General features: G+C 42.6%; 2 protein-coding genes across 5 annotated transcripts in view; both read right to left on the bottom strand.

Annotated features, from left to right (window-relative positions):
* The window catches only part of TXNRD1 (thioredoxin reductase 1), a 62,489-nt gene extending 36,878 nt beyond the window's left edge, over nucleotides 1-25,611 (bottom strand). Inside the window, exons 1-5 of one of the 4 annotated variants that reach the window (XM_081249671.1) lie at nucleotides 25,504-25,611; nucleotides 23,908-24,017; nucleotides 4,089-4,211; nucleotides 2,550-2,622; nucleotides 877-996 (exon numbers count right to left, since the gene is read on the bottom strand). In XM_081249671.1, the coding sequence (XP_081105797.1) occupies nucleotides 877-996; nucleotides 2,550-2,622; nucleotides 4,089-4,175 (280 nt within the window). In that variant the 5' untranslated portion in view covers nucleotides 4,176-4,211; nucleotides 23,908-24,017; nucleotides 25,504-25,611. Of the gene's footprint in view, nucleotides 1-876; nucleotides 997-2,549; nucleotides 2,623-4,088; nucleotides 4,212-23,907; nucleotides 24,018-25,345 lie in introns of all 4 variants that reach the window. The other 3 variants (XM_081249672.1, XM_081249673.1, XM_081249670.1) reach the window with 3 other exon arrangements.
* Nucleotides 8,395-23,900, bottom strand: EID3 (EP300 interacting inhibitor of differentiation 3). The gene has a single exon (XM_081249674.1). It carries the CDS (start codon nucleotides 13,659-13,661, stop codon nucleotides 12,540-12,542), a length of 1,122 nt encoding a protein of 373 aa, XP_081105800.1. The 5' UTR covers nucleotides 13,662-23,900; the 3' UTR covers nucleotides 8,395-12,539.
* Nucleotides 25,612-26,293: the final 682 nt, after the last annotated feature.

Consider the following 26,293-nt stretch of genomic DNA (forward strand, 5'->3'; position numbering starts at 1 on the left):
CCTTAGAACCAAATAACAAAACTCTCAGTACCAGCCTCGGGCCTCCAAAGGTCACAGACAGAAAGCAACCTTCTAAGGGTCTGAGGAAAGAGATATGACCCCAGCATAAGAAAACTTCAAGTAAAAGCATCAACAAAGGAAGCATGACTAGGTTTGAGTAAGAGCAAAAATTTTCAAAGCATGTGTGTATACCTTTTACATATGGGTATCTAATAACTGTTAATTAAAACTCAGAAAAAGCCACAAAACAATTTACCCTAGCTGCTGGCTAGAAGATTTTCCCTCGAATGTCCCCTCAGAACTAAAATCAGGTAAGGGTTGGAGTCTCACTCTTCAAGGACATAGTGACCTACGTAATTAATTAGCCAGGAAGCTGTGCCAGACCTCATTTTATTCTTCTACAGATAATGTCATCTACACCCTTCTAAAGTCAACAGATCCCTCTTCAACTTTTCTAGGGTTTCTATGGTAGTCTAAATATTTTTAATCCAACAAAACCCCCTTCTCAACAAACAACTGCCCCAAATATCAGCTCATGGAACAGACTTTTCTGGTGAGAGAAAAATGTAATCCCTTCAAAGGAAAGCAAATGTAGTTTGCACTTCCTTAGGAAACTCTATATAATTATGAGAATTTATTTGAAAGAATTCTGGTTTCCTATTATAAAAAGGTACTCCAAGTGCAATATCTGTTCTTACCATACATAATAATAGCTACAGAGCTAACATGACGCAGGATAACCGCAGTGATTTTATCCATTAAAAAAACAAACAACAGAAAGGACTTCCGGGTTACTTGCTAGATGGATGGCACATTGCAAGATCCCAGCTCGAACCCCTCAGAGGCACAAACGGAAGAGCAGCTTCCCCCACATACCTACATCCTCGACGTTCCACCCATAGTTTCGAGAGTCTCTGAGGGCTTGTCCTAACAAAGCTGCTTGGTGCATCAGTTTTTTAGGTACGCAACCCACATTCACGCATGTTCCTCCGAGACCTGCAACAACATTGAGAAATCAGTTTATAGCCTGTATTACAATCCTCCAAAGAAAAAGGGCAATGATTATTACTAACATCACAGAGGAGGAGATTTCCCTTCTATCCCTCTTGAGTTCTTGTGGTTGGACTAATAATAAATTTGACATAACAGATCCCCAGGAGAAAAAGAAAGAAATTTTAATTTGTGCACATGAAGGTTTCACAAATATGGGACCTAAGAAGTAGCCAAAGCAGGGAATTTTTATACTTTTTAGACAAAGAAACAATACATTTGTGAGAAATTGACAGGACAAAGAAACTTAGGTTTTGGGTGCCCAATTATTTAAGAATCTAAACAGAGTTTAGGCTTGGGATGAATTAAAGAGGTGACAGGTTTGTGTACAATAGGCTCCTCAGCCCCAAATTCCCTATCTTTTGTGAAAAGGCTGCCTCTCTACCCCCAGATGCAGGAAGTGCACCTTTCACGTGACTTATTTCCTGCTTTCAGAGACAAAAAGGAGAGCCAGAGTGTCCCTCTTGCACTGGCCATTTCTTAAGTAACTTTAATTCAAAATAATCAATATGCCACTGTGCATATTTTGGGGTGGCCTGCCCCAAGCACCAGTGCTATTCTATTAAACATCATAATTTATTTGCTTAATGTAGCCAACACTGTTTATATGAGTTTATTCCTAAGTCCAGAGAGCCTTATAGACCAAACAGAGCAACATTACCCTAAAATGAAAATGAGCAGATTTCCACAACTTCCACATACTTCAAAGATTCAAAATTAATTGACTGCTGATAAAAATGCCAGAAACTGAAGCCTTACTTTGTGCACAACCTTACACTTGCCACCAGCCCTGTGAGTAGAACTGATAAAGGGGTTGTTGAGCTGGGCGTGGCTGGACTGCAGTGGGCCTGGGACCACAAAGAAAGTTTGGTGTATACGAGCATCTCTTTACGGAGGTGGTCTACAGCCTTCGCTGATTCTCACCAAAGGATTCATGACACCACCCCCCCACCCGCCCCCCCAAAAAAGATTTAGTGCCCCTGAGTTTAAAGAACATGGTGATAACTTGTCTCTGTTAGGCAGGTGGGGAGGTAGCCAAAATGGCATGAGTAAGACTGCAAGATGGCAGTGGACTCCACAGCGAAGGAAATCGAAGCCCTCTCAGGAGAATGCTAGCCGAGTGTCATTACGGAGTGTGAGCTCCACAGGCCAGAGGGACTACACCCAGCACCAGAACAGTGCCCGACACAGAAGTGACACCTTCACAAATATTTGATGAATGAATTAGGAATTGTGACACAGTCTTATCCAGACTTCCTGCTTCTTCTTGCCTCCTTCTAATTTGAAGCAGCTGAGTCATCTTGATAAAACTTACCTATTTCAACATTTAACTGCAGTCCATTTTAACTTAGCACAAGTGAAAGACTTCCATGTTTTAGGGTTTTTTTTTCCTTATTTAATTTTTAGTTTTAAAATTGGACTTTAGGGGCCATTTAAACCAATGGCCATGGAAAAACCTGCTCCTACAAAGTCACTTCTAAGGTATTTTAAAAGCCTACCCCATCTAGTTCCAAGAGGGGTTGGAGTGACAAAATCCAGGACCATCACCTTCTTGTTATATTGGGCTGCCTCCTGGAAAACAAAATTATTAAAATGAGTTGGAATGGTTAACATGGTGGACTGGAAATGGGCTGTTGAAAACCCGTGCTATTTTTACTAAGCTATAATGCCTAAAGCAAAACCAATCATTAATACCTGAGAATTTCATATACCAAAACGATTAGTGCAACTCCAAGGTAAAAGTTAAGCAATACTTAGTCATAAGGGTAGCTTTAAAGAATATGCAGATTACAGTTGCAGAACTGTCAGAGTCAGCTGGAATCCCTAGAATCCTCTTATGTAATTCCAGCCAAATGATAATAAATTAAGCAATAATCTGAAAAATATGTGGCCATTTCTAAGCAAGTGGTAAACAGGCAGTAAAACAGATATACTGATAGTCTACAATCCTTGATTCAACCTGTATCCAGTAAGACAATATTTTTATAAGTACTTCGAAGTTTTATCTACTTCAGTTTCTAAACAGAATACTGGAAAAGTTTTTCTTCTGAAATTGTCAGATTTCCTAAAATGTCCATGTGAAGAACCAATGGAGAAGTTGATCATCTCTATAAGGTTTCCGAATCTATTTTAGGGGACTGACAACAACCATCACAAGTTCATTTTGCAGAGTATCCTTTATCTTTCTCAGAGAATAAGCTTTGTGTACTTGCAACTAGACCTCCAAAGATTATTTGAAAGGACTGAGTCTATGTGTCCTTCAAAGCCACCACCACTAGAATAAAAAAAAAAATCTGAGATTACTCCTGAATCATTTACAGCAAAGCAATGCTTGATGCCAGACATTGTCCTGCTCCCAATTTGGACAGCTTCATCTGAATCGACCTTTACTGATTCATCACAAGCTACACCTTAGAGGAGGACAACTACCTCATCTTTTAAAACAAGGTGATGGGGAACAACGACAGGCACAAGGGCCCCTCACACATGGAAAATGTATCTCAATTCAGGGCCAGGAGCCGTACTCCTAATCTCCTGTATTTATACATCCTGTACTCCATCACCTCCAGGCCACAGAGTTAGTGGATACACTCTTACCTCATTTCATACACAGGGGAGGCAAAAACTTTTAGTAATTAAGCTTAAGAAATCCAACTGTTCTCCATCTTTCTATTGGGGAGGAGGTTCTGTGATTAGGGAAATCATCAAAGTGAAAACAACTAATAATTATTGTATTTATAAAGAATAAAAATATATTTATTTCTTTTCAAGCCATTTGCATGCAAACCCCTTATTATCTTAAAAAAAAAATCAACCAAACTTAAAATGAATGAAAATGTGTCCCAAAATACTGGCCCCAGTATTTTTATACAAAGAATATACAGCTGAACCTGGAAAAATGTCCTTAACGTTCCCTGCCCAAGTTAACGTATAAAACGTCACAAGAGTAGCTCAAACAAATTCCACAGGGAACCTGGAGAATGTATTCCGGGATGTGACTATTCTACCCATATCCCAGAACACACAAGAAGCCTTGCCTTAGCGGCTGCCAGTCCTCCTGAGCCCCCTCCAACGATGATGAGGTCATAGTCATAGGACTCGGGGAGATCCTCGGAGTCATTCATTTTCAGTAGATTTTGAAGTCTGCCCTCCTGATAAGCCTAAAGAAGAAAAACAATGGAAGTAAAAATAACTTAACTTAAAAGCAGCAGCATCTGAAAAGTTTTGTGAAAAACCTTTCCTCAAAGAAAAGCAAAGGAAAAATATTGATTTACATCATAGCATGCAATGGAGATGTTCAACCTTCCTTCAAGTGGTCATCAGTAACCTGCTTTCTGTTAGGACTGTCCTAATGCATCTCCGCGTCACAGATAGCTACTCTGAAGTGTCCTCACAGTACACAAAACTAAGGCCTTGATGGTCCGACAAAATCAACTCAGACCTAAATTAAGTTTGATCGGCTCTTTTTTCCTAAAATTTTTAAACTAGGCTTTAAATCAGGTTTTAAAAACATCTGTACTGTGTTTTTAATAGACCCAATACAATTTGGCAATCATTTTCACTTTCTAGTCAAGGGGAGAATAATGAGTAGGCTAAGGTCATGGATTAAGATAGGGACCTGGTAAATAGCAACTGAAACAGGTTAGCCAAATATTTAAAACTTTTTCTACATTGTTTAGGTAAAGTGTAAAATCTAGAAATTCAGAACAAAATCACTAATTGACACTGACCTGAAAAAAAAGTTAAAAGTCCCTGCTTTCATAAGACATTTTAAATAAATGGGGAAAAAAGGTTAAATAAATAAACAAGTGACCCTTAAAGCTCATTTGTTTAATCTGCTTATGTATGAAGCCTCCTATATTTAGTAGTTTCCATGTACTTGGCATTTATAATATAAACGTTAGACTTTTAATTTTAAAATATCCTTTGATTCCACTAGTTTTAAAACACATTAGTTACATTTCGTATTAGCATGGAACACTGTTTCGGTGAATATTTAAAATTATTTCTTATTTAAAAAATCTGCTAACATGAGAGAATGATTGGAAAAGTTGTTAACAAGCACACAAAAATGTTTTTCTTTTTTTTTAAGTCAAGTTTTAACCTTGGTAATCAAAAAGGCCCCCAAATTTACCAGCCCAGACTGCACATTTTTCTCCTGCCTACCATCAGATGTGGGGGACAAAAGGCAGAGCTTAGGATCAGTAGAACTGGATGCTTGGGATGTAGAAGGGGGTGCAGTATGGAAAGGTGGAGGAGGCGCGGCACCGTGGCTGCCCCCGGGCAGCGCGGCAGGTACACACCATGGCTCAGGGATTAAAGGGAGAGCACCTGGAAACCAGCAACAGCAGGGGCAAGACTGCATCACCCTGACCGTCTGTACAAAGGGTCTAACATGAGAGGCTGGTAAACAGAGCCAGTATTCATCAACTAGCATTACGGCCGAGGCTCCTCCTCCAATGCAAGGCACCGTGGGGAGAAAAACAATTTGGTAATGACAGCCCTTCAGATCAAAGGAGCAATATAAGCCTCAGGTCACAAGCGTTCCTCTCTCTAGCTGATCTCAGAGGGGAAAGGCTGACTTGCTGTTTGAAAAGAATTAACAAGTAGATGCAGCTAGATGTTCTTCTGGAAAAATAACCATTTTTAATCTCAGCCTCATTTTATCTGCATGTACTTAACACAGATGGTGCCAAAACACAATCACTGGCTCCCTAAATAAAAACCACCCGTTCTTATAACCGCCTCCCCCAACACATCTACTGAAACAAAAGAAGGAAAATGCACTGTCATGCTGGAAAGCTACGCTCTCCCTCTACCAATGTTTATAAAAATCTGTTCTGTACTGAAATTTTGTATCAGACCTGGGTTCTTATGGTTCAAGTTTAAGTCAAATTATATCAACCGGGCACACAGATTTTACAAAGAAAGCAGAGTGAGCCTGAACATTTTTAGTTTTGTAAAGTAAAATCAGCAAGACAGGCAACTGAGGCATTCTGCTGACACCAGAACTAAACATGATGTTTGAAAATTTTAAGCCAACTTAAAACTGAAGTTGCTGTCATTCAACTGCAAGGAAGTGGTTGCCCACCTGAAATAAAAGTAAGATACACAATATAAGACAGCTCTCTCCTCCACAGTGTAAGGAAGGCGCACACAGATGGGGTAAGGAGACACAAGAGAAAAATGCCCCCCATTCTCCAATTACGACTGCTAGAAATATTGGTTACTACTGACCAGAGAAGCTGATAAAGAACAGGAGTTCTCAAACTTTTAGTCTCAGGATCCCTTTAGAATCTTAAATTATTTAGAGCTTTGGTTAATGTGGGGCTTAGTATATTGGAAACTAAAACTAAGAAAAAAATTTTAATATCTTAAATATTAAAATATTTTTAAGTTATTAAAATATCTTTAAATTTTAAATATCAAACATCATTGTTAAACATAAACAATTGATTAAAACATTTTTAATTAGTGAGAAGAGTGGCATTATTTTATATCTCTGTAATTCTCTGTGATGACTATCTTGATAAAAGACAGTTCATGTCTTCTCTGTGTTCAGCCTGTTGCACCACTCTGCCTGCCATGTAGCCTCTGGAAAACTCCATGGTAGACTTGCAAGAGAATGAGTGAAAAAGGCAAAGAGCATCTTAGTATTAAGATAATTCTGACCTCAAGGACTTCCTGAAGGGGCTGGGCGGAATGAAGACCACATTTTGAGAACCAATAAACATACACCCCCCTCCCCACAGCAGCTGTTTGTGAGGTTTACAGATTGTATATTCTTCCATCTGCCTCTCAGTGCCTTTCCTCCACCCCACCCCTAGCAAAAACAGTGCTCCAGACTCCCCCAGAAAGGCACAACGCTGAAAGCAATTCAGATTTCTTTAAAACCTGAGTAAGTCATCTTTATTTTTCCCCCAAACATGACTCCTATCCTCTGGGCACAGGTTTTTGTTTTTTTAACTATTACACGTGAGCTCTGGTGTGGAAGTGACCTGGGTGAAAATACTTGCTCTATCACTCTCAAGGCTAGGTGACTTGGGCTCATCACCTAATCCTTGGGAGTCTGTTTTTTCCTTTTGTAAAATCAACATTCCCCCCAACCCCACCCCCGCCCCCAACTGCTGAGCCTGAGATAAAGCATATTGGCACCGTGGTTGGTAGGAAAAATCCCTTCAGTCACTAATTCTCCCTTTCCTACAAAAGGGAACCTGCCTGCCCAAGGCGCTAAGTCAAAAAGCTCTGGCATGTTTTACAGATGTTGTCCCCTGCACTTACCTGCATCGCCTCTCACCTGAGATGCCCTCTTCCCATCAAATTCTGATCCAGTATATCAACTGCACGATGTTTTATTATTTTTATTCAATGTACACAAACATGTCACCCTTTCTAAAGCATTCCTTTAGGCTCTTTTACCAACATCCTAAGACACCAACGTAAGGCCCGTTTCTTCCATTGTTTCCCTAAGGTTCCCAAACAACATTCTCCTGTTTCTTGCAACTGTATTAACACAGGTTCTCAGAGCACTTAGTGAAGACTGTTCCGCCCCTTCCTGTCCTTCAAGATTTAGCTGGAAGCCTTTACTTGACTGTGCCCAGCAGGCTGGATCCTCCTCTGATGCCCCTGCTGGCATCTTCACACAATCCCATCAACTCTACAAGGACAAGCATCTTGTCTCATTCCTGCATCACCAGTGCCAACTCCACACGCATGTGATGTTCAAAAATATTCTTAGAATAGAACACCTGGGTGATAGTTCCTACTCTGTTATGTATACTGAGAGGCTGGGCTTCAGTTCAGCTTTCTCATCCCTGAATATAAAACTGTGGGAAAACACTGAAAAAGTACCAGGGGTGTAGCATAATAGGTTAGGAGCTTGGATTTAGTCCAAATCTGAACCTGACTTTGTCACTTATGTGATCCTGGGCAAACTGCTTAAATTCTCCTGCCTGGGTTCCTTGACTACAGTGATTATATAAACCATACGAGCTGCTGACTGCTTGTTTCCTTTGAAAACTGACTGCTGTTGCCAGCACGCTGCAGCACCCACTAGGTGATATACCTCAAGCCTCTGCTTTGGAGGATTATGGGCCACAAAAGAAATAAAACTAAATGATGGTTTAAATGTTAAAGACTTTCTAGAAGAGCCTGGGCCCCAGGCCTATAACAGGCACTGGCAAACTACAGCCTGAGGGGCAAACCCAGCAGGCCTGTAGTTTGTTGGTTTTTTTTTCACAGCCCCTGAGCTAACAATGGTTCTTCTTAACATTTTTAAATGATAAAGGAAAAAAAAATCAAGAGCAATACTTAATGATACATGAAAATTATAAGAAACCCGAATTTCAGTATCCATAAATAAAATTTTATTGGAAAACAGCCACGCCCATTTGTTTCAATATTGTCTAGAGCTTCTGTTTTTGCACCAAGAGCACAGTTGACTAGTTTCAACAGAGGCCATATGGCTCCCAAAGCTTAAAATATTTACTACCTGGCTTTTTGCAGAAAAAAAAACATTGCCAACTCCTGGCCTAGGGAAAATTTCGATCAATGCTGACAGGTGGTGCTGGGTGAAAACTATCAAACCGTAATACTGAGGTAAGTACAAATCAGAGAACTGTCTTTGTGCCCAGTCAGTGAAGTAGAGATGCTTGCTACACTACCTTCCTCCTAGGAGAACCAGGGAGGTTCTGGTTAACCATCTAGACCTGTCAGCTATCGTGTGCCTAAAATGTCTAGAGCCACAGTAATATTTAACATTCACTCTGTACCAAGTATTCTGGCAAATGGCTTACAACAAACAGACGCCATTTCAATGTCTCCTCCCAGGGGCCACCCCGACCCAGCCTCTCAGCCACTCTCCATGCAGTTTTTCTCCAGAGCAGTCATCACTGACAGAATTACTGTGGTCTCCCACTCTGTGACAGGCTCAACAATGGTCCCCTAACACTGAAGTCCAAACCCCAGATCCTGTGAATACATTACCTGTAAAAGAGTTTCTGGAGATGTGATTTAAGAATCTGGGGATGGGGAGATTTTCCAGGATTATCCCACGGGGCCCAACTTATTCACAAGTATCCTTATAAGAGGGAGGCAGAGGGAGACTGCATTACAGTAATCAATGTGAAGACAGGCTGCACTGCAGCTTTGAAAATGGAGGAACAGTGTATCAAGGAACACAGGTGGCCTCCAAAAAGGCAAAACAGATTTCTCCCCTCAGAGCCTCAACAGGAACCGGCTGTGCTGACACCTTGAGAAACCGATTTCAGACTTCCAACCTCCAGAACCGTAAGAAAATTAATTTGTGTTGTTTTTAAGCCACTAAATGGTAGTTCGTTACAACAGCAATAGGAAACTAATACAGCCATTAAAGTATAAACTCCCTGAGAGACAGGCAATTTTCAGTTCACCACTTTCCACCACCACCCCGCCCCCCTGCCTAGAGCTGTGCCTGGCACAGCTGTTGAGTGAATTAACAAAGTACCAATTCTAATCACTTGGTAATGGTTTCCCCACAACAAAGGCAAGAATATGAGAAAGTCACGACATCTAGACTTAAAGCGACGTGTACGAACCGCGACAGAGATGTCACCATGGGAAGGGGCAGCAGCGTGGACTTTGTGACGCTGACCTACTACTGAGTGAGGGACTAACATGAGTGCTCACAGCCAGCCCAACCTTGGGCTAGATGTTGGGTATATATCATCCCATTTAATCACATGCCATTCCCATTTCAGAAATGACAATAAGGAAACCCTTAGAGGGCTTCCCTGGTGGCGCAGTGGTTAAGAATCCGCCTGCCAATGCAGGGGACACGGGTTCGAGCCCTGGTCCGGGAAGATCCCACATGCCACGGAGCAACTAAGCCTGTGCGCCACAACTACTGAGCCTGTGCTCTAGAGCCCACGAGCCACAAATACTGAAGCCCGTGCGCCTAGAGCCCATGCTCTGCAACAAGAGAAGCCACCGCAACGAAGCGTAGCCCCCGCTCACCATAAGAGAAAGCCCGGGGGAAGCAACGAAAACCCAATGCAGCCAAAAATAAAGAAAATAAATAAATTAAAAAAAAAAAAGAAACGCTTAGAGATTAAGAAACTTGCCCATGAGTCAATAATTATACCCAGGTCTAAATGATTACAAATCTCTTGCTTTTCTCACTATACCACACCCATTAATTCAAAGTACTTGTCACATACATTTTCTCATTTTATCCTTACTGTAAATTTAAGAGAACAGGTAATTATTCCCACTTAGCAAATAAAAAACCTAAAGGTTTGCGGGTTTAATAATTTGGCCAAAGTCTCCAACTAGAACGTTACAGAGGATCTGATCCCAGGTCCTTTGATCAGAGAGTGGTTCTGTCAAACAACAAAATCCTAGTTTAAAAGATTTCCATAATATTCTCCTGAAGTTCAGCTGATTTTACTGAACCTGCGAAATATAAGGCACTCTAACTATATTAGTGGGAAACCAGCAGACTTGCAGCTTGGTTCATATCTAATCTCTATAATTATCTATTGGTCAATTTTCCTTTTTTCTTCAAGATAAACAATCGCTTTAACTTCCAACTGATGAGGCAATCTATGTGTCATGACAACCAATTAAAAGTAGAAACAAATGATGGTCAACCTGATTTATATGTTAACAGCTATTACTTTAGAGAAGACCCAGAAGATTACCTTCCTCCCAAACCTCCACATTCTCTGTTAATGCTTTTAGTCATCACTAAGTTTCAAATATTCCTAGTAAAGCCACTTGGCGTTTAAAGAGAGAACTGGTGGTGAGTAGACCTGAGGCAAGATCTTTTTGCTATCACTAAGATTATCTTTTCCCCAAACAGCAAAGCTCTGGAAAACCTAAGGAACCCGGTTGGTAGAGGCATGCTAAAGGGAGGATCAGAGACCAAATGATGCTTCCACAATTGCTAGATCAAAGGGTGGTAGACACTGGGAAGGGTGAGCATCCCTTCATATAAAAAAGGGGAAAAATTGACTACTTTAGAAAATAATTCGCCCAGTTTCATGAGAAGTTTCTATTTTTGCTAAAAACCTCCACTATTGCTGAAGAACCTCTCAGTCTCAATCTTCTCTTGATCTCGAAGTCATTCACTTAGTCTTTGGATTTCCCTTCCCTGTACTACATTTAGACTTAGTGGGAAAGTTTATCATTACTGCTATGCAAAGCAGATACTTATTCACTTGCCAAATAAGATTTAATGGCAAGACCCCCTGCTACCAAAGATTTACTTTCTATAGGGATCAAGGAAAGCATAGGCATGCTCAATGCACCTTCAAAACTTGTTTTCTTAAAGACCCAAATTTTCAGCAGTAGCGTCCAAATAAGGTGGTAATTACAAGCAACAACACTAAAAAGCCTTTATGGTTTTATGCTAAGCGAAGAAAATGAAGAAAACTTGGATTAATTCATCATAGATTTCAGTTTAAACAGGAAGTTTCCAGGCATTTAAAGCCCTACTTAAGAAATCAAAATGGAGTTGGGAACAAATATTCAAAGCTGTTAACATGATGAAACATCACTGATTCTGAGGGACACTCCGTATCAGCAGAAATTACAAAGGGAAGCTAGGGGCCAGAGAAGAAATGAAGCAAGTACATAAAGACTATGTAACTGGATTTGTGTTTGAAATAATCTGGCAAAGGTTATCTTCTACTCCTGAGGACACTTACAGATGAGGTATGCCAATTTTTGCCCAGTATAACATTCAAATGGAGTAGTCTTCCAAAAAATCTTACAGGTCTCTCTGGAGCCATAACTTCTCACAATTCCATGTATTTGGCCTCCATATTTCTCTGCAAGACTACCTTCCTTACCTTTGACCAATTCCTACTGGCCTTTCAGCATTTAGTTGATGGCTCACCTACTACAGTAGAGATATTCTACTTTTGTTGAGTCCAATCACAGGAGAAATTATTTAGAATATGGACACCCACTCATTAACCTTACTGAGTCTTCTTTGCAATGAAGCATGGCATCTGAATTTTTTTTTCTTACAGTATTAACGTCACTTAGGCTCTGCCCTACAGATAGTCTTCCTTGACCATTTTTTCCACCCACTCTTCCCCCCAACCTGGTCAAGAGCCCCATTTGGGATTCCTGTGGTTCCCTGGGGCAGAGGAAGCAAGGCAGTAAGTATCACAGCACACCATAACTAATTTTTTTTGGAAAATTATCAAATACCTTTTGATTTATGGAATTCAGAACTGACTTTTATTATTAAAGTCTTAAGAAGCATTCAAAAAAATTTTCCCATGAACATGCCAGTGAAACTTTTTTAGCAACAGAAGATAATGACAACTTTATAAACTACCAAGAAAAATACACTGCACAGTGAAACAATTTCTGATGTTCTTGAAAATACTTTTTCACTTTACAAGAGATACAATATGTCCTTCTGTTTGGATTTTACTCTCCATTTGAGATGCTTAAGAAAAGCCACAAAATGTCTCCTACACCAAGAACAAAAATCTTTAGTACGAGTTTGTGATCATGGCCTCTGAAATTTCAAAAGTTGCCACAATATTTTTCCAGTCCTGTAAACTCAAAGATATAACTCCTTGTTTCCTGCAATGGGAACTGGAATCATTCCCCTCACCCACGTGGTTAATATTAATGGGCTCCAATATTGGCAGCCTGTCTTGGTCAAGCCTTATTCTTGCAAAACCATCCCTTATAATGAAAGAAACATAAAATATATTCTCCACAGTACGAGAGAAAGAGTTTGGGTCAATCACAAATTCAAAATAGGACACGGGAGTATCAGGATACTTTCGAAAGTACGTTTGCAACAATCCCAAGATTCTTTCTACTTCTTTTTCTGTCGCTTCTTGATTACTACACAGGTCCAGCTTCCTCAGCTTTGTAGGCATATCCCCGTTTCCTTCCATTCTGTGAACTTTTTTCCGGTGCTCAAGTCGGGGCTTCTGCGCGGAAGTCTCTGATTTGAATGAACCGAATATAAAGTGGAATGTTTCAGCTTGCAGCATCCACGACGTTGCTTCCTTTTGTACTGTCTCCCAAAAAGAGCGAACTATATTATCATCACAGTCACTCAGCGCATCACATCCATCATCTTCCATCCAGTTTAGACCCACAAATATAAGCAGAAAATCACAAAATGCCACCTGATTGAAAAGGCTCATGTCAGAGTTTAGCTGCTTTGCTTTTTCTTTACCCAAAGCAGAAGCCAAAACAAGAAACTGAGCGTCGAGGGCCGCTTCTCTCGTTCGACTCACTGCATCAAACAGGACATTGGCTTCTTCGAGAGCCTCGGTTAAGGACTCGCCCTCCGTGTTCACTATGTCTTCACGGTTCTGCTGGACGTTATAGATGAGCTGCCGGTACTGCTTGCGGAGACTCCGGCATTTCTCCTCATCCACTAGCTCCAGCAGGCTTGGGTCGATGTCGGCTTCCCCACAGCTCAGGTCGTCAGAGCAGGCATCAGCCCCCGCCGCCGCTTCCACCTTCATCGGCTCCTCCGCCGCCGCCTCCTCCGCCGCCTGCTTCCCAGAGTACGCACCACCGGTAATGGCCACCACCGGCTCCTCGTCCTTCTCTACGACTCCCCTCAGGCAATCTTTTTCCTCAGCCATGTCGACGACCGGTAACGCTCAGGTAACGGCCTTCCCAGTGTTTCGGCCAACGGTGGAAACAAGGGGTCAGCCGGGGCGGAGGAGGACGCCTGCCCATGCGCACTAGCGGAGTCCCGGCGGCCCCGCGCCCGGCTCGCCCCCCCTCCCAGCGGCCCCGCCCCGCGGAGCCCAGACCCCTCAGTGTTCGCGAACAAGCCCCCGGCCCGCGCAGAACATGCGCGAGAATGGGTCCCACCCCCACCCTAGAGTAACACCGCTCGGTTCAAGCGACAGCTACTATTTTGGCGTTTACTGGCAGTGTCATCTAGCTTTCAAAGAAACGCTTGGACAATCTTATGACAAAATTATGGGGGACCAAACGTCCCGTGCTTTAAAACATTTGCTGTCACATGTTGCGGCAGCGTTTTTTCGCTCTGTGATTAAAAGACTTTGTAGGGGGGGAAACTAAATCTGGCTAAATTATAAACTGCTCACAAAGCCAAAGATCGTGGCCTGCGGTATCTCCATTACAGATAGGCTGAACTCTCAGAGGGTCCATTTGCAAGGTGGTTGCTTGGAACTCTGCCTTCATTATACTAATGTAAATTGTGTTAATTACCTAGGTGGGCCCTCAAAACCTTCAAAAGCCAAATCCTCTCTAACCTACCCCAGTGGGGGGCGGGGTCACCGGGTAAGCGAGGGTCCGGACTGGCGCATGCGCGAAGGTGCGCTACCTTACCCCACTCCCACCCCCGCCCTCCGTCCCCCAGCGTTACGCAAGCGATCACTGGCGCTGCGCCACCCAAGGGTACAAGAATAAAGTGGACAGGGTCTCCACCAAAGAGCTGTTTGGAAGCTTGCCAAAAGTAAGGGTCACAGACTCCGAGTGGATAGTAAATCTGAACCCTAAAAGATGAGAAATCTGTGAAGATTTTAAACACAATCTGTTATAAGGATATGAACGTGAATGCTGTTAAGTCGGGCGACTAATGTATGTTGGAAAAATACACCCCCTAGTTCACTAGGAAATCACGTACAGTTGGAGAAAGGGCTCAGCTCATCAGTCACAAGAGGGGAAGGAGAGAGGGAAGGAGAGGGAGAGAGACCACCACATTGCCTCTGAAGCTCCGCTTTCAAGGCACCAGGAAGTATATTGGCCCTACCTTCCCTCCTATGCATCTACACTGGTTCATTTTTCTTTGACATTAGCATAAAGTTTCTTGCAAATACATGAACAGCCAAGCCTCATGTTAAGTTACTTCAAAATAGTTATATTACTCTTCGTTCACCATTATTCTTTTAAAGTAGGGGTAAAATTCAGAAAGAAACATGCATTTTTCAAAAACAGCATGCAGGGGCTTCCCTGGTGGCGCAGTGGTTGAGAGTTCGCCTGCCGATGCAGGGGACGCGGGTTCGTGCCCCGGTCTGGGAGGATCCCACATGCCGCGGAGCAGCTGGGCCGGTGAGCCATGGCCGCTGAGCCTGTGCGTCCGGAGCCTGTGCTCCGCAACGGGAGAGGCCACGACAGTGAGGGGCCCGTGTACCGGAAAAAAACAAAACAAAACAGCATGCAGTACTGTTACTTGTGCATATACATTACCCTGCCCTATTAGACTGTTAGCTTCCCTAAAGCAAGAATTTGGTTATAAATCTTCCAAGCAAAGCTATTTTCACATGGAGGCATTTAAGTATGCACACTTGAACGTGTAAGCGTAGATGAAAACCTTTGTTCCAGCACCTACTGCCAACTTATTTGGAGCAAAAGATTTCATAGATTAATGGAAGAAACAGATCTTACACATTGACAATAAGTTGGGACTTCCCTGGTGGCGCAGTGGTTAAGAATCTGCCTGCCAATGCAGGGGACACGGGTTCGAGCCCTAGTCCAGGAAGATCCCACATGCCGCAGAGCAACTAAGCCTATGCGCCACAACTATTGAGCCTATGCTCTAGAGCCCACGAGCCACAACTACTGAGCCCACGTGCCTAGAGCCTGTGCTCCACAGAGAAGCCACCGCAACACAAGAAGCCCGTGCACCGCAACGAAGAGTAGCCTCCGCTCACCACAACTAGAGAAAGACTGCACGCAGCAACAAAGACCCAATACAGCCAAAAATAAATAAGTTAATTAATTAATTAAAAAAAAAAAGTAAAGCTGACTGCTTTTCAGAAAGTCAGCCTTATCTCTTCTCTGAAATGAAGAAAAAGCAAGTGAAAAACAAAGCTGGGGACCAGGATCATCAAAGGGCCATATTTTACCCCCAAGTCTGGCCAATTATAAACTAATACTTACCTGTTTTAAATCTTTGATGAAAACACATAGTTCCAAGTTCCAAGTCCAAAAAAGTTTGCTTTTATAGTTAACCATATTCTTGGGAGCTTCTGATATCCATTTCAAATTCAATAAAAGTGATTTATAAAAGAACTCCAAAAGATAAGCCAACCTTCCCACCCTAAGGTGCCTATTTTCTCCTGGCTCAGAGGATGGAAAACAGATGGACACCAATTTGCTCCATACAGGGCCTTTCTTCAAACAATTTTTAAATGCCTTGGAAAAATAAATTAATTCTCCCAACCTACTTATAAAGTATTACTAATATATAATTTATAGGGATGTCACAGGAGATAACAGCCCACACAACTTGCTCGGAGCAATAGCACACATCGAGACCAGCATCATATTACTAAGTTGTGATTTTCAGTGCTGAATTTATCCTCTGCTAGATCCCTGCTCATAAGAACCTTGGTAACATGTAACTTAGGTCATCCTCAGAGAGTCATACTTGCATTATACTCTGCCTTTTAAAATCTGCCTTTAGAGTGCAAAGTTTAGATGTGGCTACAAAATAAAAATCTCAAATCTACTGATTTTCCCTGATCATTTGAAGAATGGGACTTCTACACTTGTGGATCTTTAAGTTACTAAACGGTGATTTTCTAACCCAAGGTCCAATTACTAGTAATAATTATATAAATGCAACTTAAAAAGAATGCACAGCAATACGTAATTTGTTATACCAGTAAACTTCTCTGTGACTCTTAACAGAAGGCAAAAAGTGCGAGTACTACAAAGAAATCACTGAAGTCTACCTTCTTCTTGTGGTAAGACTAGTTCAGGTCCCTTAACACACAACTTGGCCTCCAAAATAATTTAGCTTCCCTCTTCCCCCTTTTTCTCTTTCAGGAGTTGCTGCTAAAGGCTCCATAGGGCCTCCATTTCCTTTCTTCTTTTCTTCAGTTTTTTTCTCCAGTATTATTATTCAGTCCCTTTGCTAGGAGTTCAGATTCATTCATTCCAAGCATTCTTAAGCTCTTTCCCACAACCCCTAGTGTTCAACACAAACATGGTGGTACGGATGAATGTTATAGGTTATAGGTCTCTCTATGGTCAAATTTTAAAAGTCACATAGGACCCACTATCTTTTCCAGTGGGGTTTTACTGCCTGATTAATCTACAACCAACAGATATTGAAGAGAGTTCTGAGCCAAAGCCAAGAACCAGTCAGGTTTGAGTCCCGCACTCTAAAAGATATGCTTATCCTGCTGTTAGCTACCTCCTGACACTTTTCTGTTCCTCCTTTCACAGCAGTTTTTCTCCCCTCATCCTGCCAGCGTATTGATTTAATACTGAGCTGTGAAGAGATGTGGTGAAGGCCTAGCTTGATTTGCTGGATGTTAGGTATATGTTCTCTTTCATCTGAATTTCCTTTAAGGTTATGTTTGTGTGTGTATATTTTTGCTTTGTTTGGCTTTTCAGTATTAAAGGTAAACTTTCCAATGATCAAGGCAGATATCTGTGTTTTTTAAATGAGTTTCTGAAAAGACCATGGACAGTAGAAGGAGGCAAACCTGGGTTCCAATCATGACCTATTAGCTATTAGCACTACCTTAGGTTGCTTAACCTGTCAGCCTCCAGTCTCCTCATTTGTAAGATGAGAATACTACTACTCACATCATAAAGTTACTGTAAGTATTGAATGAATGAGAATTACGTGATAGATCTGACAATATTTTCAACTATTGAGCAGGTACTTAAATCTTCAGTTATCCCAAAGATAGCAAGTGTTTAATAAACATTAGACACTAAATAGGAAAAAAAAAAAGTGTATACAAACCAGTAGCTTCACTCCTGGGATGTTGTTTTAGGAACAGAAAAATATTTTAAAGGCTAAATATCCATAAGGAAGACAGAGAAATATATCTCACTATAATAATACCAGTGAAATGAAATTTGTCATCTAATAAAATTTAAAAACCTACTAAGGCTTCAACTAATGGAACTGTGTATATAGCACTTTGAAGGGTAAACCACTCTACTAGAAATTCTGAATCAGGGCCATGAAGAGTCTGAGATTATATGCAAAATTCTTTTTTTTGGAAAATTTATTAAATTTAATCAGTGTGGGTTTATTTAAATTCTAATGTCAGTTAAATGGCATAGAATTTTTTTTTTTTTGGCTGTGCCACGTGGCATGTGGGATCTTTTTTTTTTTTTTTTTTTGCGGTATGCGGGCCTCTCACCACTATGGCCTCTCCCGTTGCGGAGCACAGGCTCCGGACGCACAGGCTCAGCGGTCACGGCTCACGGGCCCAGCCGCTCCGCGGCATGTGGGATCTTCCCGGACCGGGGCATGAACCCGCGTCCCCTGCATCGGCAGGCGGACTCCCAACCACTGTGCCACCAGGGAAGCCCGGCATGTGGGATCTTAATTCCTCGACCAGGGATCGAACCTGTGCCCGCTGCAGTGCAAGCCCAGAGTCCTAACCACTGGACTGCCGGGGAATTCCTGCACAATTCTTTATGTATATTTTTCTCATAAATGGCTCCTTGGACTTCAGCAGATTCTTTGTAAAAACCTGGTATCTAAAAGAGGCTTTGAATTAACTGTTCTATTCAAATAAGAAGGCTTCACTGTTAGTTGAAGTAAAAGATAAAATGACAGTCAAGCCCCACAAAATAATTTGGACCTGCCCACTGAAATACTTTAGAGTATATAAAACCTCCACCCCTTGCTCTGTGGTTGAAAGTCATATATTTAACTGACACTTCAGAAAACCAAGTGCTGGCTGACTTGCCAAGCCTGAAGAAGTAACATAAACAAGGGTGTGAGATGAGAATAGAACGTTTCCCGTGTAAGGGCCATTACCAGCTCTCTTGGGACACCTCAGAAGTCAGCAGTGATCAGGAGCATCATTCTGATAGACTAAGGGTAGGAAAGCACTGGGATTCGGCTTCTAAAGGAGGCAGCCTTGAAAAATCTCAGCTCTGGAGCCCTGGGTTAAAATCAAAACTAGTGCTTTCTTCGGAGTTTGAGTTTCCTCTTTTGTAAATGCCTTCTATCCAATGTCTTCTCTGTCATACAGAGCGGCCACGACTCTTTGTAAAAAATCATATACAAACACCTGTTGACAAAGGTATTTTAAAATATATACATTGCCCTACAGACTTGAGTTAGAGATAACAAAGACAGAGCCTAGCTCAACATCAAGAACACAGGGGCTCAATAAACAGTAGCTAAATAGACACAATGTGACTTTCTTCTCAACTGACCTGGACACAGCTACATAAACTGAAGATGAACAATGCCGCTATCATACAGCTCTTTTAAAAGTCTGAACTGCTTTATATGCTGCCTAGAACCTCTCCTGAACTATTATACTTAGGGCTTAATCGCTAACAGAGACAGTCTACTTTCACCAAATCAGACACTTTGTAGCTAAATCCCTCACTGAAGTCAGTCCTCCGGCCCTACCATCAACCATTCATTCCATGGGTATTTACTGAGTGTGTACTAGGTGTTAAAATAGCACATGGAAGATACAAAGATAAACCATTTTCATCCTAAAGGAGGGTATAATTTAGCAGGCACAGAGGAATGCAGTTCCACTCAGCAAGCAAGCTATGCACAAACGCCAATTTGCCAGAGCTATGCTAGGAATACCAAGATTTGCATGGGCTCAGCCATGAATCATGAGCACACAATCACACCAGGGAGATCAGGCACGCATCCCAATAGCGATAACACAGAGCCAAGGGCCAGAAGTGTGAGAACACCAGAGTGAACTTTACAGACAGGCCTGCGCTCTATCCTGGCTCTGCTGCTTTACTAGCTGTGTCATCTGGGCATACTCCTTAAGTTCTGAGGGCCTCCATTTGCTCATGTGTAAAACTGGATAACCCCACCTCCTTCACAGGACTACTCCTGGGAGGATTTCAGTCAACTAGGTACCACAGCATTTAGGGGCTAGCACACAGCAGACGTTCAATACATGGCAGCTGCTATCACTGACAGACATTCGTTTAAATATTTGATGAGCTCTAAGGCAGATCTAGAATCACAGGCACAAGGAGTAAGTCTAACTCTTCACTTCTGATATCGGCAGGACTCCTCCTTTCCCAGAGACAGGGATTTGTGGGAGGAGGGAGAAACCGGCGAATCTGGCCTTGTACTCTGACACAGGTAGGCAGCTGGAAAAGTGGGTCTGAGCAGGAAGAAAATGAAGAACAGAACAAAAGAGGGAAATTTTAGGGGCCACAGCTCCAACAGTATTCCCACGAGCTTCCAGTAGAGGTAAAAGGGGGCAGAGCACGAGCTCCCCAGAAAAGCAGGTCGGGGCCAGACCCTGGGGGACACAGACAACCAAGTTAGGAAATACATACTCATTCTGGATGCAGATCTGGGGGCAGCAAAGAGGCCGTCAGGAAGATGGTCCTGCAGCAGATGGACTGGAAGGGCAGGAAGATCAGAAGTGGGCAGCCAGTTAGAGACCGTTTAGGTAGGAGGTAACAGTACCTGAAGCAGCCTGGGCAAAAAGTTAACAGAAGAAGTAGGCACCTGTGTGGGAAACAGGCCCTGGTAAATGAACAGACAGGAAAGGTGAGAGGAAACTGAAGCCTGGACCAGAAGAGTGACACCACTGTACAAGGGCTGACAGACAGAAAAGAAGAGGTTTGTGCTGTCACCTGGTTAACGTGGGAGAAGGCGCTGGGTCTCACCATGCATTCACAGCTAGTAAAAAGTTTACTATATAATCAGCACCAAACAAATTTATTTGCAGTACTAACAATCTATGCCTCTTGTAAACACTGTTAGTCCTTACTCTTACCTTCTTAAATAAACCACAGTCAAAGCAGTCCTTCAATTCTCCTTAGGCCTCAACCTTAACTAGGCCAAAAAGCACATACACTACTAATCTCCCCGGAAGGGATTATCTGAGGACAGAATCAAGTTTTCCGCCCGTTTTAGTACAGTATTAAGAAAGAAAGGGAATGGTCAGAGAGTTATTAAATTACCACTCATTTCCCGATGTCTATTCAGTTAGGAGTCTGGTTTCTGGTAACTTTTAGAAGTTAGGCTTGAAAGGAGACCTGCCTGTTTCAGTGCCTACCCCGGGCCCAGAACGAGGGGGCCCCCAGCCTGACCACAACACCATCACCTCTGAGCTCCTCCCACACTGGCTCCATAATTCCCTTGGATGTTAATCATGCACCGCTTTGTGTCGTCCTCTCTCCTATTATTGCCTGGAAGAAATTAAGTCCCATGTTGCAAGTTTTAGTCTTAATCTCCCAAGATTATTATCTCAAACTACTGAAGTCTTAACTATGTCTGGCAGTTTGTATTCCAATAAGCACTTTTTCACTCACTTTGCTTTACCTCTCAATACCACCGACAGGCATTCATTTTATGAGTGGTTTCAAAACTCTGGAATCCTGGAGACACTGATTTACATATAAGAAAGAGTCCCTGTGGGAAAATTTGCAAGCTTACTCTTAAGAACTAAAATGTTTATGAAAGCCGTATGTCTTTGTGCAACAGAAACTAGATTCATAGTTCTTAGAATTTAGTAGCTAGCTAGTGCTAATTTCACATGTGAACATACGAGCCCTGACCACAGATAGCATAGTTCCCCATTTTTCTACTCAGGTAGAAAGTGTTACTTGCCTGTTGAGTTACTATTTGCCATCTTCTAACTAACACCTTTGAGGTATTAAATAGTAATCTTTTGTTTGGTTTTCCTTGATTCTAATTATCTAGCAACTAATCGTGACCAAACTACCTTATACATTAAAGTAAGTCTCAAACGTGATATTTATCTCAAGAATTACCCGAGGAGGCTTGTTTAAAATAAATTAAAAGGCAGAACCTAGCCCCTTCCAGAAGGTTCAATGAACAAGATCTCAGGTAAAGCCCAAGCATGTGTGTTTAACAAGCACTCCAGGGGACTCTGTGCAGGTGGTCCATAGTCTACAGTTTTTTGAAAGGCACTTCTTTAAAGCCTTCATCCTATAGGCAGTCATCTAAATTTATCAATTCCTTGTAGTAGGGCTGTACTCCCTGGTCTTCCATAGTACACTGTGAAAACAAGGTAGGTTTTGCCGCTGCTGCTATTTATTGAGGAGAAAGGAAGACAAAGGAAGAAACAATATTAAGAGGAGAAAAGAAAAGCACATGTTTTAACGAGCTCCCTCCCTCTCCATTATTTCGGTTGCAACTAAAGCAGGAAATCTTAACCTTTTTTAAGGTGTGGACTTCAGGATTATTACACTAATCCTATAAGCACTCAATTCTCCACTAAATAAATGCCTTTCTCCACTCAAACCCAATGTTCCCTAAAGAATTTCAAGACCTACCATTTAGTCCCAAATGTGGGCAACAATTATCTAGAAATTCACAAACATTTCAAAGCAGTAGCCTTACCTTGTTGTGTCTTCTTCCATATCTTAGTACTCATTAAAAACCAAAAATATATCAAATGATACAAAGGAGAGTGGTAAGTTTACTTAAAAGAGATGTACTAAATCATTTTTTAAGATTTAATTATAACTTGGTGGTAGGCTTTTCATTCATGGCATTGCACCTCACTAAATGTCTGAAATTAACTATGATCATATAGAATTGAGAACATCAGATCTTACCAATAAAGTGGGTGCAAAGCTTATAAAAAAGTGATTTTACTTTTTACTCCCACTGGTGTTAAAACTAGGACCATGTGTAGAATTTATATAAAGATCAAATGCCTATACAGCTTTTTAAGTGCAAATTTATGACACAGGCAGAGAAAAGATCAGACAGGAAAGAATATTAACAGGACTTTGTCTCATTTTACTTGCAAACTAAAGGTCTGAGTAACACAGTGTATTTTATATCAAGCTAAAAGCCTTAATCTCCTTTAATTATTTTCCATTAATTTACTATTTGTCTTTGAAGTCTATCTCCATTTCTTATACCCATTCTTCAAAAAGGTAATAAATAAGATTATTTTAAAAGAAAAGGTAGAAAATAAAAATACAAATTGTTATAACCTTCCTGAACACACACACATCTAAATACATTGTTACATTTAACTGAGGCCTCAGGCTTACTTCTAAGAAGGCAATGTTCAAGTATGAGATCCATTTCTTAAACATTACATTGATACAAACAGACAAGGAGGACAAAAAAAATCAGCAAAAGTTAAAGCAGATGTGTCAAGGTGATGGGATTCTGAGGCTTTCTAACCTGGTCATCCACGTTGCATATTCCCCCCTAAATGTGCACCCAGCCTCCCAGCATCTTGCCTGTATGGCAGGCCATGACCCATCCAGCCTCCCAGCATCTTGCCTGTATGGCAGGCCATGACCCATCCACCCCTCTGTGGATGGTCCCAAGGGAGGACTGCCACCACACCCACCACCACCCAAAGGAAAGATTTCTTTCTCTTCTTTCCCTCTACCCAGTTGTTAACTCTGGGCTAGAAAAGAGATACGAGATACCTGAAGGGAAATGAACTCACTCTAGGAGCTTGCTGGTTGCTCTTCCCTGAGCCTGGGGTTTCTGGGTTTCCCTCCCGGAGAATTAAAGAGGAAGACGAGAGGGACGGACAAAGATAAAGCATTTCCTGACCCACTTTTCTCAGTACTTCTCTAAACGAATCACTTTCAGCAGTTTACACTGCTGCTAAAAAATTTTAAGTTATTTGGATTTACTGGGAAGAAAAGGGACACTTTAAAAAACCTATTTTAAAAGATGAAAATAGGCCGTCTGCCCTTCCAAGCGTCCCACTTCTGAAATGTGTGTCTCATCCACGTCGATTAACACGTGAGCTGGCCCCCACGTTCTCTTTGTCGTTCTCTTTGTCGTTTGAAGGTTCGCTCACAATCACCCTGGCTTTGAGACCACGACCGGATCGATGCGCTCACAATCACCCTGGCTTTGAGACCACGACCGGATCGATGAGCTCTTTCGCAGTTCAGGCGGCAAAAGAGACGTTAAGGTCCCCCACCTACCTTCAGGGTTGGACCGTGGCCGCCTAGCTTTCTCCGTTTCACAAACACAACGGGTACGTCAGTTTCCCAGGTCAGTTCGCAGAGCGCTCCCTCGAGGCCCCGCCCGTTCTCTGTGGCGCAAAAGCAGAGCGGATCCGGTCAGTCTTTCCGCCCGGGGCCACGGCGGGAAGTGTGCGGCGGGGGCGGGGCTTCCGCGTCCCAAACTGCATTCGCCCGGGTGACCGCCCAGGCCCCAGCCCCGGCCCTGACCTTGACTAAGGCTCGCCACCAGCTCGGTCCCGGACCGGCTCACCTACACGCGGGCTGGAAACATGGCCTCGAGGCCAACCTCAAACCCCACGATTCCGGCCGGACTGGAAGAAGAGCAAGTCTCACTAAAATACACGTCCCACTTTCCCAGTATGTCCGGAATTCAGAAAAGCCTCAAAAGCAAGCTTAAGGCACAATTATCTCAGCTTTTATAAAACACCTCCCAACTTAATCTTCCTTTGAACTCTGCATCGTATACACAGAATGCCAAAAAACCAACTTCCAAAGTTTCTCTGAAATTTGAAACCTCGAGGCAAAATTAAGAACACTGCCCACTTGGGGTGCTTTTATTAGAGAACCTTGAAATAATACAGCAACACCCTAAATGACACGCTGGGTGCAACTGGTCCAATTTTACAAACGGGCGAACTCAGGTAGAGAATGAGTCAGTGAGAATTAAAAATAGACTCTAGTTATATTGACATCAGGTCCATTCATGAGACAAAAACCACACCAGCCCCCAAAGTATAGCTGTTTGACAATAATAATAGCAGCTAACGATTCTGTAGTGCTTTGCATATGTTAATACTTAATCTTCATAACTACCCTGTTGAAGTAGGTCCGATCAGGTCCATTTCACAAATAGGGAAACTGAGGCACAGAAAAGCTTCCCTACCCAAATTCAAGCAGCTAGTTAGTCAACAGCAGAGCCAGGATTCAAACCAGGCAGTGCAGTGTAGCCTTTAACCCCTACCCTGTACTGCCTAATACAGTGAGAGAAGCACCGGTTCCTCTTAGTCGTCTCCTTTAACAGCCTAGGGAAAGTCACAGGAGTCTAAGCCTTGGTCTCCCCACTTGAACACACGGAGACACACGTGATTTGCCAATCTCTTACAATTTCTGAGGATTCAGTGGTGTGAAAATTCCTCGAAAGGCATCCTTTAATCGTTATACTCGCTTAATGCTGACAAGGCTCTGTCAATCTATTCATCATATTATCACCTACATTTCAAGACTCGTGCATTAAGAAATGATACAAAAAACATTTTCTCCGATATTCTGCAAACCGTCTCTGTAAAGAAGAGCTAGAGACAGGAAAGCACCAGCCGACAGGGGGCCGGTCTCACCTACCAACACGCCAAGCTTTCACCGACCCGGGCGAAACAATGAACACCGCCAAGAAGCTCACCCGACTTAGAGAAGCCTCGGCCCTATTCAGACACGCGTTCAAACGTCTCCCCTTCCCCTGCATCCACAAGGCACCCGGCAGGAGGATGCTCTCGGCCCAGAGTGCTCACAGCCCAGGGGCTTGGGGCTTCCTCCGTTTTCAGTAAACCCGAAGCTTACATGAACGCGAGTCTTTGGGCACCAGGCGCTCCTTCAGACGTCCCAGCACCTGCTGCTCCGGTTAAATGCGGGACTGAAGCAAACTGAGGAGAAAGGGCTGCGGGTTCCCAGTAGCTCCGAGAAGCCACGCCCTCCTCGGACTGGGCGGGCAAACCGCCAGAGTCAGAATGACAAAGCAAAAACCCACTCTTCGTGCAGCACTGGCAACTAGGCTGACGGGCTTAGCAAAGTGGGATCTCGTAATTGGGTGACAGCACATCCTCTTCCTGCTCACAGCGCCCCCAACCCAAGAAAGGAGCAAAAACAATTTAAGGAATGTTTGGAACCGGAACCAAAAGAGTGTGCCTTAATTGAACAAAACTGGACTATGCCCTCGGGCAGTGACTCCAGAACTTTGCTACTGATTGTAATCATGCGAGGATCTTCAAAAACACTGACGCCTGGCTCCCACCCCCAGACATTCTGATGTAATTGGTATTGCGTGCGACCTGGCCATCCGAGGTTTTTAAAACTCCCTGGATGATTCTAGTGAACAGCAGCTTGGGACCCACCGCCCTAAAGTAATGGATTAGTCAGTCTGGCGATTCCCTAAAGGAAGCGATTAGGCTTAAAAAAAAAAAACTTCTAGTCCATCCTGACTAATTCTGAAAAGAAGTGACAAATTTTCACCAACACATAACTTCGCTTTATAGTACTTCCTCCTTATCCCACTCAGATTTTGGTTCGTCATGTTGTTTAAGGAAAACTGAGTATATTTAACTCCAGCCATGCCAGGCACCTGCAGGCACCT

This window comes from Mesoplodon bidens, assembly GCF_964165515.1.
Source record: "Mesoplodon bidens genome assembly, chromosome: 11".
NCBI classification, from domain to species: domain Eukaryota; kingdom Metazoa; phylum Chordata; class Mammalia; order Artiodactyla; family Ziphiidae; genus Mesoplodon; species Mesoplodon bidens.